This window comes from Dendropsophus ebraccatus, chromosome 11, assembly GCF_027789765.1.
Source record: "Dendropsophus ebraccatus isolate aDenEbr1 chromosome 11, aDenEbr1.pat, whole genome shotgun sequence".
Classification (NCBI taxonomy): Eukaryota; Metazoa; Chordata; class Amphibia; order Anura; family Hylidae; genus Dendropsophus; species Dendropsophus ebraccatus.
In genome coordinates, this window is record NC_091464.1 from 59,957,503 (window position 1) to 59,970,210 (window position 12,708).

At 43.1% G+C, this 12,708-nt stretch overlaps 1 protein-coding gene across 2 annotated transcripts in view; it reads right to left on the minus strand.

Annotated features, from left to right (window-relative positions):
• The window catches only part of GET1 (guided entry of tail-anchored proteins factor 1), a 34,075-nt gene that overhangs the window by 12,884 nt on the left and 8,483 nt on the right, over positions 1-12,708 (minus strand). For both annotated transcript variants that reach the window (XM_069946335.1, XM_069946332.1), the window contains exon 3: positions 3,700-3,767. In XM_069946335.1, coding sequence (XP_069802436.1) covers positions 3,700-3,767 — 68 coding nt within the window. The remainder of the gene's footprint in view (positions 1-3,699; positions 3,768-12,708) is intronic.

Consider the following 12,708-nt stretch of genomic DNA (forward strand, 5'->3'; position numbering starts at 1 on the left):
AATTTCCCTGCAGCACCTCTACAGGTTAAATAAAGCATTACATGGTGTTAAAATTGCTGATGGGTTCTCCAGAATGGGAGATGTTCCTTGTAAACAGCGACAGATGAGGAGCCCTCCATTAATTTAGACTTTCCAAAAATATTTGGAAACGCTCATATGTTCTGCTCTCTAGAAGACGATTACTTAGAGGAGCTTTTCCAGGATTTTGCACTGGTAACTTGTGAGGATAAAGCGCACCGCTTAAAAAAAACAAAACATGGGATACCTATAGCTATATGGGCTATACAGTATATGTGACGCCCATATCATGAGAAAATTTACAGTAGTAATGAAGCAAAGTGTTTAGTTATCTCTGCAATCTGCTTATCAGCTGGCTGCTTAATGGTACTTTTACACGGAACGATTTATCGTTCGAATTTGCACGATAACGATCAAATTCGAACAATAATCGTACGTGTAAACGCAGCGAACGATCAAACGACGAGCGAGAAATCGTTCATTTTGATCTTTCAACATGTTCTCAAATCATCGTTGATCGTTCCCAAAAAATTCGCAGATCGTTCAGTGTAAACAGTCTTTCAACGATTTCACCTATGTGTGAGATAGGCTTAAGTGATCGCAAAACGATCGCATAGCGAATTTTCCGTAAGATCTATCGTTCCGTCTAAACGCTGATCGTTATAAAAAAAACATTGTTCATTCAAAATCGTTAATCGCGCGATCGGGCGAATCATCTCTCCGTGTAAAAGTACCATAACTCACTGCAGCTCCATGCCGCTCATCCCCTGGTGCCAGGAAAAGCTGGATTCAGTCCGGGTAAACTTCTCCTGCTTCGCTATTACTGTAAATTCAATTATCTCTATATATAACATAATAAGCAATTCCTTCAATACCAGAATACCCAACCATTACCATAGACTCTGATTGATATTTCTATGTTGCAGTGTTGTTGAATAAGTGGATGGTGTGAATTGTTTTAGTTCAGGGTTTTTATCACCTCTAGGGAAGGTGTCAGAAACTGCTTAATTTGTTTCCCCCACTGTGGCGTCAGAATCCTGGAAATCCTTCCAGCTCCCACATATGTTGTTAAGTAAGACTATAGGGCTGTATCCTGCTGGGCATTTCTGTAGACTTTATAAGCAGTGGTGTCATCACGCTGGTCTCTGCCGATATAAGAGGCGCAGAGCTTTCCTTAGAGTTACTATTTTAGCATTTATATTGTCAAGCTATGTTATATTCTCCCTCATTTCAGTAAGAGGGACCAGGGCTGAGCTATTTGCTAGTAGTACACACAGTAATATCCTCTCTTACATCTATAGCCAGACACAGCACAACACCTTCTCCTCTCTGCTATGCCATGACATAGTCCTGGTGAAAGTATACTGAACAGGCTTGCACTGAGTAGGGTTAATGATTTCCAAAGTAGACTATTATAGATGGTATATAGGAGAAGAACAGGTTATTGATGCACTGGATTTTTGCAAGCTATTGTGTGGACAGACATGAAAAACGGAAGAATAGCAAGGAAAAGGTTGCAATGAGCACTGAAGTAGCTGGTGCTGTGCTGGGAGGTGACATACATAATATTATAGATAGCATATGGGGGGAGGGGTTACTGATACACTGGCTTTGCAAGTGGATATGAGCAGCAAAGCAAGGAAAGGATTACTCTGATTACTGTTGCTGAGCAGAGAGGGAAGCCTTGATTTACCTTGAATGAACAGTGCAGATCCTCTGGTCATTCACTAATACAGATATACACAGTCTCTTTCTCTAGTACAAAGAAAATGCTAAGCCCCACCTCCATGTCCTGTAATCCAACAGATAGTGGAGAGACAGCAGAGAAGGGAGACACCTAGAGCGTGACTGTCAGGATTCAGCACAAAGACAGTGTATAGACATAAATGGGGGGGGGGGGGCACACTAAGGATATCATTTTGGGGTGTCATATCTGCTCTGTAGTAGGCTACAACCATGTCGGGGGGAGCAAAATATTTTCCCCCTTTTTTTTTAGGATTTGAAGATCTTGTGCTCTGTTATTACTATCCTAAAGAGGCATTCCCATCCAAGTTTGTTGTCGCCCATAAAGGGTCAAACCGTTGGACCCCCACCAATCACCAAAATGAAGACACAAACGTCCCTCTGGGGTACATGGTGAGCGCTCTATTCATTGTGGGGGCAATTGGTGGTCAGACCACAAGCTTGCTATTCAGCTCAGATAGGGATACTCCTTTAAGTACATGCTGAGATATGAGACTCAACACTTGAGATTCTCATTCCTGTCAAGTGCTAAGTTGTTATAAGGAATTTGTATGGTTCCAAATACACAGATGTCTCCACATATACACAATAGACTGCCATGATTTAAGTGATACTGTCACCAGTTTTCCTGTGTGCTGTTATTTCCACCATAATTTACAGTGTCACTAAGGCGGGGCTTAGTGCTTGTTGAGAGGGAGTTCAACGGATGCTAAGACACACCTTAGTGGCACTAAATAACAGCACACAGAAATCTGTGGTGACAATATCACTATAAGACAAGTAACATGCAGATTTTATTGTATTTGGCGATATTGATCCACACAAGACTTATTGTCATACATCGTGTCATCGCAGTAGTGCAGCCTCAGGCATTGGGCCTGTAACTTCATGTGTTTACATCTCAGCATACAAGAACAATGAGCGAGATTTATGGCCCTGTATTATAGTAGGATTCTGTATTGCCCATAGCAACCAATCACAACTCACGTCTCATATTGCTCTGGTAAAATGAAAGCTGAGCTGTGACTGGTTGCTTTGGGATCTGTGATTGGTTGTTATGGGTACAACAGAGAATCTTACTAGAAGACAGCTACATAAATCTCCTCCGGTGATCTTATTTTTATACTGATGGGACTTTAAGTCTTGTTTTTACGTGATTAAGGGGCAAATTAAGCAGTAGCCGTACCATTACTAAATCTAAACCCCAACTGCACTGCAGTCACTCAAAAAAAATGTTTTGTATAATTTTATAGTCTTGGTGACCCAATTCCAATGGTATTTTTACATTTTTACTACCCCCTCCAGTTCCCAAGATATAGGGATTTTACTATTTGGCTGACTGCAATTAATAGTCAGATGGGCGTGGTTAAGGGGTTGTCTGGGGAGCAGAGGACAGCTTAAGTGGTCTGCTTCCCTGCGCTCAAATTTTGAGATTCTACATCTTGAAGTAAGCCTTTGAAAATATGGAGGGGCAGGGCTACGTAATAATCATTCTGTGTGGGCAAAACTACACCAGCATATGATGTAAAATAGCTCCACGGTGTCTCAGATATTGAGGAGACACTATGTAGCGATTAGACTTTGCATATGGGCATGTTTCGTCTGCAAGTGAATGCTGGGCTACATAATCAGCCCCCTCAATTTAACTGATGTCCCCCCATATTCATAACCCCTAAGAATAGCAGTCACACCTCATTTCTCAATTGGCTAAGCAGGAAGTTTTTGTGAGGTTCACATGCCACAGAAACCAGTGGGAACCGGGAGCATCAGACCAGCATCAGCAGTCAATCTGGTCAGGTACATATGAATTTTTATTTTTTTCTTCATTTTGAGCCAACTTAACATTTTCTTTCTAGGACTGGACAAACCCTTTAAATTTACTAAAATTTAAGATTTTTAAGAAATGCAACGTGGGATTCTGAAATGAAGCGCACCTACCTGCAACACATAAAACACAATGCTGACCACCCACTTGATCTTCGCTAACTGAGCCGTCCTGGCCTTTACTGTTGGAAGAAAAAGAGAAGAGAGAAAATCAATAAAAATAATTAAAACATTAAAATATTTTTTTTAAAAGGCATTGACGATCTTTACATTACTTTTTTTTTTTTACTGACCCAATAAATTAAAAAAAACCTTTTGATATGTTGTTGAGACATTCCAAAGTTTTGATCAGTTCTGGCCTGAATATTGAGATCCTGGATCGCACACATTTCTCCTCATTTAACACTACCAACCAAAACTTTTGCCATGTCTCAAGGACATCAAGATTTTTATAAAAGCCACCAGCACACTTTAAGATTAAGGCTATATTCCCACACAACATTTTTGCTCAGTATTTTTCAACCAAAACCAGGAGCGGATTGAAAACACACAGAAAGGCTAGGTTCACATACTGTTAAAATTTAGTGGATGGCCGAGATTTAACGGCAAATTACGGCCATTATTTCAAAACAATGGCCATTGTTTTAAAATAATAGCAACTATTTGCCATCACATGGTGGCCATCCACTAAGTTTCAGCAGTGTGTGAACCTAGCCTTTCTGTGTTTTCAATCCGCTCCTGGTTTTGGTTGAAAAATACTGATCAATAATACTGTGTGGGAACATAGCCTAATATGGACATATTCTTTATTTTAAACATGTTTTATTGGATTTTTCGAACATTACATTAATGTAAATAAAACAAGTTCTATTCTTGGACGTTTCACATTTAGTAGCGATGTACTTGTATGGAGAACAAATATATGAGTTGAACATATATACGGCTGTAATTGTAAGGTTAAAATGCAGCTGTGTTTAATTTAATAATGCGCTCTATTGAAGTCAATGGGACATTAAACACCATATTGAATAACGGCAGTAATTGATTATGATCAATAAGAGGAACATGTTCATTATTTAGGACTAGAGATGAGCGAACCGGGTTCGGGGTTCGAGTCGATTCGAACCCGAACGTTCGGTATTTGATTAGCGGGGGCTGCTGAACTCGGATAAAGCTCTAAGGTTGTCTGGAAAACATGGAAACAGCCAATGACTATATCCATGTTTTCCAGACAATCTTAGGGCTTTATCCAACTTCAGCAGCCACCGCTAATCAAATGCCGAAAGCTCGGGTTCGGATAGACTTGAGCATGCTCGAGGTTCGCTCATCTCTATTTAGGACCTTTTTTTACCAACCAAATGCACACAGCTTTATTTTAACTCAAAATTACGTTCGTATTTAGCTTTTATTTTATGAACCTAGCCTAAAAATAAGGTAACTTTACAACAGGTCACTATAAAAAGATAACGACTACAGGATCTGACTACAGATCAAATGGTAGAGAATATTTTAATAACAATTGGAGATTTGCTCCATTTTTTTTTTTTTTTTTTTATATTTAAAAGTTGGAATTAGCAAAAAAATAAATAAATAAATAACTTAATTTTCCCTTTAATTCAATGCCATGTTAGCACTTCCAAGAGGGAAAAGGAGCTGAGGAGGAGTTGGAGGGGGGGCAAATTTAGAGGCTACATTTTATTCTATTTTTTTACCCCAGTTACAGCCTATATATGTATATATGAAATACCTGTACATTTACCTTTTGTGAGTGTGGCCTAGTTTATATCTCCGCATTCATTTCTAAGGCCATAACTTCTATTTTTTTTTCAATTAGGTGTATTTTTAATAGCCCCACATTTGGGGTGTTAGGATGCTAGATTGCTGGAGCGGTATGTCTGTACTGTACTGATATGGAAACTGACAGCATACAGTATATACATATCCGTGCAAAACACAGCAATCACTGAGCTCAGGGAGACCAGCGACAAATAAATCAAATGGAGTACCCACTGAGGGGTCTCCACCGATGCATTGCCCCCTATAAATTTAAATATGCAAAAGAAGGGTCCGTGGAGTCTCAGTTACGAGTCTCAAAACATGGGAATAGCCAGATATCCCTCCAGAGGAGGGAAGCCTATTGTCAAGGGGGTGCCTCCCAGTGGGGAGATCACCAAACCACCCTGATACGTAGCTCCTTAAGTCCCACTCGGTTGCGAGTATTGGAACATAAATAGGGAAACACCAGGGTGGCCCCTTTTACGTCAAAGTATAACTCTGTGGCGAGTATTGCTACAAGACAAGGATTTACCAAAGCAGGCATCCATCCACAGACGATCGTTTCGGGGTAGTTGCCCCTCATCAGTGTGGAGTAGGATTCTGGCTAACGGGGCAATGAAAAAAAAATCCGTCTGTGGATGAATACCTGCCTTGGTAAACCCTTGTCATGCAATACTCACCACAGAGTTAGACTTTGACGTAAAAGGGGTCACCCTGGTATTTCCCTATTTATGTTCCAATACTCGCAATCGAGTGGAACTTAAGGGGCTACGTATCAGGGTGGTTTGGTTTTCTCCCCACTGGGAGGCACCCCCTTGTCAATAGGCTTCCCTCCCCTGGAGGGATATCTGGCTATTCCCGTGTTTTGAGACTCGTAACTGAGACTCCACGGACCCTTCTTTTGCATACATATCCGTGCAGCCTCATATAACCCTGTTTACATGGAAGAATGTACGGCCGATGACAATATATTTTTTAAACCTGCACTAAACAGGCAATCTGCAGAGAATTGGGCGTTTGGTCCGTCCTCAGCTGATTTTTACACTGCCTGATTATCGTTTCTTGCAACAGTCCTGGCTTATAATCGGCCCGTGTAAAAGGCCCTTTATACACACCAAAGGCAGGTTTGACTGACTAGGAAGACAGCGGCCATGAATTTCAATGGCTGCAAGCGGCGGATACAGCTGATAAAAATGTATAAGGTGTAACAGCCTCTTAACTTTCCCACCGACAGATTATGTTTGTCAAGATAGCAGGGCTCCAGATGGCGACCAAAATGGTCGCCAATGCGACTGACTTTTTGCAAATGGCGCCCAGATTTATTAATCTGGGCGCCATTTGCGACTGGCCCCGGCGGCGGCGCGCTGTCTCTTTAAGATGCGCGGCTGATGCGCGGCTGCCGGGGGTGTCCCGTCCTATCCCCGGCAGCGCGGCGCATCAGTGAGCTGCCTGGGGCCCTGACTTCCGGCACAGGAAGCGCACGTCAGAGACGCTTCCTGTGTCAGAAGTCACAGCCCCGGCGTACAGGAGCTCACTGATGCGCCGCGCTGCCGGGGATAGGACGGGACACCCCCGGCAGCCGCGCATCAGCCGGGGACAGCGTCCGAAGAAGAAGAGGATCGCCGGGGGAGCGGGTTGTCAGGTGAGTTTGTGTGTTTGTTTTTTTTTAAATATTGCTTAGCATAGAGGAAAGGGGGGGGGGCATCTATAATGGGGGGAGAAGAGGGGCCATCTTCAAGGGGGGGAGAGGGGGCCATCTATAAGGGGGGGAGAAGAGGGGGCATCTATAATGGGGGGGGGGGGAGAGGGGGCATCTATAAGGTGAGGGGGTATCTATAAGGGGGGGAGAAGAGGGGGCATCTATAATGGGGGGGAGAAGAGGGGGCATCTATAATGGGGGGGGGGAGAGGGGGCATCTATAATGGGGGGGAGGAGGGGGCATCTATAATGGGGGGGAGGAGGGGGCATCTATAATGGGGGTAGAGGGGGTCATCTATAAGGGGAGGGGGCCATCTATAAGTGTAGGGCAGACTGGCTGCAGACACTGGGAGATAGATATATGCACAATTATTATTATCAGGGCCCCTCAGGTGTCTGTATTGTAGGGGGTCACTTGCATTAGTCACTAGGTGAGAGATATATCTATCTATATACACATCTTGTGGGGGGTCACTATGGCTGCAGTCATAAGTCTAGCTCAGTATGTATAGACTGTTGCAAGCTTTTAAAGGGAACCTGTCACCCCCCGTGACGGGGTGACAGGCTCCCAACCCCCCATTAGAACCCCCTATACTCACCTCATCGCGCCGGGTCCCGCTTCTGAAGATGGTCGGGTCACGGAGATCTCAGCCGCTGCAGCCCGGCGCGCACACTGAGAGATGAGTCCAACGCTCAGAGAATGACGGAGCGCTGGACTCTCCCATCATTCTCTATGAGCGTTGGACTCATCTCTCAGCGCACGCCGGGCTGCAGCGGCTGAGATCTCCGTGACCCGACCATCTTCAGAAGCGGGACCCGGCGCGATGAGGTGAATATAGGGGGCTCTAACGGGGGGTTGGGAGCCTGTCACCCCGGCACGGGGGTCGACAGGTTCCCTTTAAGTTCAAGTTCAGAAGAGTAAGCCTCATTAAAAGGCTAGCCAAGTGAGGCTGAAGTACTGAGTCAGACTGGATATGGTTGTCAGACTGTATATGGTTGTCAAGTTGCAAGTTTCCATGTTGAACGTTTTCAAACTAAGAAAAGAAAGGATCTAAAGGAGGAGGCTGCTGCCGTGGCCTCTGCACACAGTAAGTCCCATTTAACATAACATTAATTTTACATGGTTTAAAATGTTGGCGACCAAATATTCTATTTGGCGCCTAAATTTTTCAGGTTAGGAGCCAATGGCTCCTAGGTAAATTTTTTAGTCTGGAGCCCTGGATAGGGTTCGGGCGTGTTGGATTTTCTGCCCAGGAGATAAAACCCTGCTAGAGGTGTCTGAGTGCAGTTTAAGACCCTATTAAACAAATCGATTATCGGCCGTATTCGGACTATATCAGTTGTTACAGCCAATAATCAATTTGTGTAAGATGCAAGATGTCAGCTGATTGTTATCTTTCAAGAGACTGAAACGGCAATAGGCACAGCAATGATCTGCTGCCAATGCTCCGTGTAATAGGAGCGGTGGTAGCAGACTGGACCATCTGACAATCACCCGGGTAGCCCTCCGGCTTTTACCCGCTCCTGCTCACTCACTGCCGGCGCCTGTAATAGCGCCGGCAGCGGGCAGGGGCACGGGGAGCAAGCAAGCGCTGACCTGACAGGTTGCCACTTGCTTGCTCTCCATATTGCCCCGTGTAATAGGGGCTTTACCCATCCCCATAAAGGAAGCATTTACCATCCCAAATAGTTTTGTTCATTACATTTTTTTTTTTTAAAAGCACACAATGTCACCTGTACCCCAAAATGTTACGAATAAGAATGTAAACTCATCTCAATAAACCTCAGTATGATACTTGTGCTGACTGAGGCTGATGAGGAGCCCTAGAGCTTGAAACACGTAGCTCTTTTTATAGTTGTGCACATTGGTTTTTAGCGTGGACTTCAATACAATCAGTAGACACTGGTGAGGACTGTATGTAGTGGAGACTAATAAGACTGTAGAACATTAGATGTCGAATAACAAAGTACAAGAAGAAAAGCTGGGCTAAGAGTTTCTCACTATTTGTTCTTCTCTAGGTGACTTTGGCCTCAGGCTCCCAGCAGACAATTCACATGATGCTTCCTGCTGATCCTTCTCACCTTCCCCAGACTACCGGGCATTAACCCTTGTTTACACGGACACTTGAGGTGAATCAGCCTTATTTACAAGGTATTCAGATTCTAGCGCCTGCGCTCTCTGCCACACAATTGCCTTTATTATGGAAAGACGCTCAGTTAATAGGTGTGTTCTCCCAAAACAAGCCTCTCCGAGGGGGCCGAGACAGAGAACAGGTTCGGGCCCAGGCTATTCATATGGAAACAAGACAGGAGGATACAATCAGCACATACAGCCATTGTGTGTATACATCATAAAATTCCTTTAATGCGGATTCCTGTAATCCAGAATCGGCAGACTGATCAAATTTAACCGAAAGATAAATCTGATGAATACATTTTTTATATGAGTAAGACATTTGAAATCATCATTATACTTGTAAGATTATATATCTATATATATATATATATATATATATATATATATATTTATTTATTTTTTATTTTTTTTGCTTTACCATATTTAGGTTATACCTTATTTCTATTGTATATTCTGTGTTATTAAATATAATATATATATATATATATATATACACACACACACACACACCCTTCAATAATCCAAAATATTTGATAATCTAAAATCCATCCATTTTATAAGGGGTGTACTTTTTTTTTTTTATGCACCATTGGCTTATGTATGGAAAAAATTTTATTGGCTAAAAACAACATGAAGATTAAAAAAAAAAAAAAAAATTGGACTAGTACATTTTATTGCAAAAACATAAAAATAATAGTTTACATAAAATGCTAGCGTACAGATAAATGTAGGGGCCTTTATCTTATTTTAAGAAAAACATGGTCCTGGAAACGTTTCCTTTGAAAGCCATATTGGTATAACCATGTCAGCCTAACTCGCAGTGCTGCACAACGTGCCAAATGGTGAGTAGGCAAGCTGAGAATTGTAGTTTTGTAACAGCTGAAGTGCATCATGTTAGGGGATAGAAGAATCGGGCAGATTGCCAGGAGCAACAAGAATGGTGAACAGGGGTCACCATTAGGGGACAACTGACCTCAAATCTAATGATCGGTGGGCTCCCAGCAGTAGGACCCCACCAGTCAGCTAGCTATTTCCCATCCTGTGAAAAACTTAAATCCTGGGATAACCCCTTTAAATATAATGTTAAGTTCCACAGTTGAATTAATATTAAAGGGGTTCTGAGGGAACACTGACCGCCTATGCTCAGGATGAGTACATGAGGCCCCTCCAATAAGCATAAAGAAGGGGCTGCATCACTTCCCTTTGTAGGTTGCACCGTATAGGCCGCCATGTCTGGTATTGCATAACCTTGCAGGGATGTTGCAGACCCCTACTGGGGGGTTCAGGAGACTGGCCTTCTCGAACAAACATTGGAGGCCATCGATGTCGAAGTTGATATTGCATCTCTGGATTTCTCTTGGCTACTGTCGCCATGACATGGATTCTGAATGGAGCGGTGGAGTGCATGAACGGCGTCCCAGAAACCAGATCCCTCCCAAAATAGCAGTTATCGGAGCATGAGCGACTTAAGAGATCAAGACTGTCAGAGGAAGATGGGAGCTGTGGTTCAGCAATCGCTGTAGAGCCACAAGTTGGAGAACACTGGCCTAAAGGCAACCATACAGCTACAATAGCTTTCAGCTGAACATTTGTTTGGCTGACAATTCTCTCTCCGAGAAAAAAAACGGTTAGGCATTAGAAATCCAACACGTCCGATCCTTCTCCCCCAACATCATATATCTAGTGAGAGAAGGAAAGCTTCTGTACATAGTAAATGGTATGCCACCATAGTCAGGAGGCTGCAATACATGTCAGACAATTGGGTTTGGGCACCTTTTGATTATATGAAGACTTTTAGAAGTCAAAGGATCGGCCAAAGTCTGCCAGGCTATGGTGGGAGTTGTAGTTGTGCAACTGCTGGAGAGCCACAGGTTGGGGGGACACTGTACCATGAAGTGCCCTGAAGAAGTTTGGGTCCTTGTGTAGTAACAAAAGACGTGGCTGGTGCAAGGGCTCAACGCTCTTAAAGGGGTTATCCAACGCTACAAAATCATGGCCACTTTCTTCCAGAGACAGCACCGCTCTTGTCTCCAGCTTGGGCGGGGTTTTGCTGCTCAGTTCCAGTGAAGTGAATGGAGCTTAATTAAAAACCGCACCTGAACTGGAGACAAGACTGTCTCTGAAAGAAAGTGGCCATGTTTTTGTAGCACTGGATAACCCCTTTAAGAAAATGTAGAGGATCCATAAATAAAACTATTGATAACTTATACTGTTACTACAGTTGTGTAAACTTCGAGCATGCAGCCATAGAATGTATCCATGTTTTCCAGGAATCCCTAGAGGTGCATCCAACTTTAACAGCCACCGGTAAACAAATGGCCCATGCTTGGGTTAGGACGAACCTGGGAGTGCTCAAAGTTTTCTCAACTCTATCTGATACAACACCATCAATCCTGGTACAGAATTATTGTCATTTTAAATAAATCCCAGTCTATATTGTGCTCCAGAGCTGTATTCACACATCTGCTGGAGATAGGCAGTGCAGACACTTATCTTTATTTCTGCTGTTACTTATTACGTGGCTTCTCGGTTATATAAATAAGGGTTTAGTGTCAGATGCCGATGCCGAACACCATCACAGGAACATTTGGTATCAGTATACATTACTCATTATGCTAAAGGCTCTCCTCTTTATGTGTAAATCGCTGGGCCTTACATAATGCAATTTGGAGGAGTGAGAAGGTTCATTTTGAAGACCGCTGATAAGGGCCATTTGGCCAAAGGGGTCTTCTGCTAATCACTAAGCTGGTTAGGACACTTGGATGGAACAGATGTAGACCTCCGCTGAGGACCCTGTTTATTAATTATACCCAAAGGTGATAACTAGGTTGGGATTTTCACCATGTAAGGGCCACCCACTTAGAACCATACGGGTATTGGTGATAGAGCAAGGTCACAGGGTGAAACTCGTTGTACAAGTTTAATAACTGCAAAGGAAAAAGTTATTAGAACAAGTTCTCACTGGTTGAAACCAATCATAAGTATCAATTGTTGGTTATATAGTGTATAAGGCTGAAAAAAGACCAAGAGTCCAACCTTATGGCTGTGGTGGGGAAGCTGCCGCCCTCCATCTGTTGCAAAAGTACAATTCCCATCATGCCTGGACAGCTAAAGCTTTGGCTAGACCAGGCATGATGGGAATTTTAGTTTTGCAACAGTTGGAGGACTAAAGGTTTCTGTGTTGACCCAGAGGAAGGCGTAAACCCACATAAGGCAGATGCCAATCGGCAGACAAATTCCTTCCTGACTCCAGTATAAATCTCTGAATTGATATCTCCAATGAATACTATACCATGGATGCCCACTGATTTTCTCTAGCACACCAATATTCATTATTATAACTATTACAAACACTCATATACCCCTTGTGTGAAGTGTCAGGTATATTGGATTATTGCATGCTCAATCCTTTGATTCCCCAAGAAAGTACTGGATCTAGGACTAATGCAGGCTCAGCTCTCTTTGCATTAATATCAGTAAGGAATTTACAGCTCGGAGGGTGGTGGCTGACG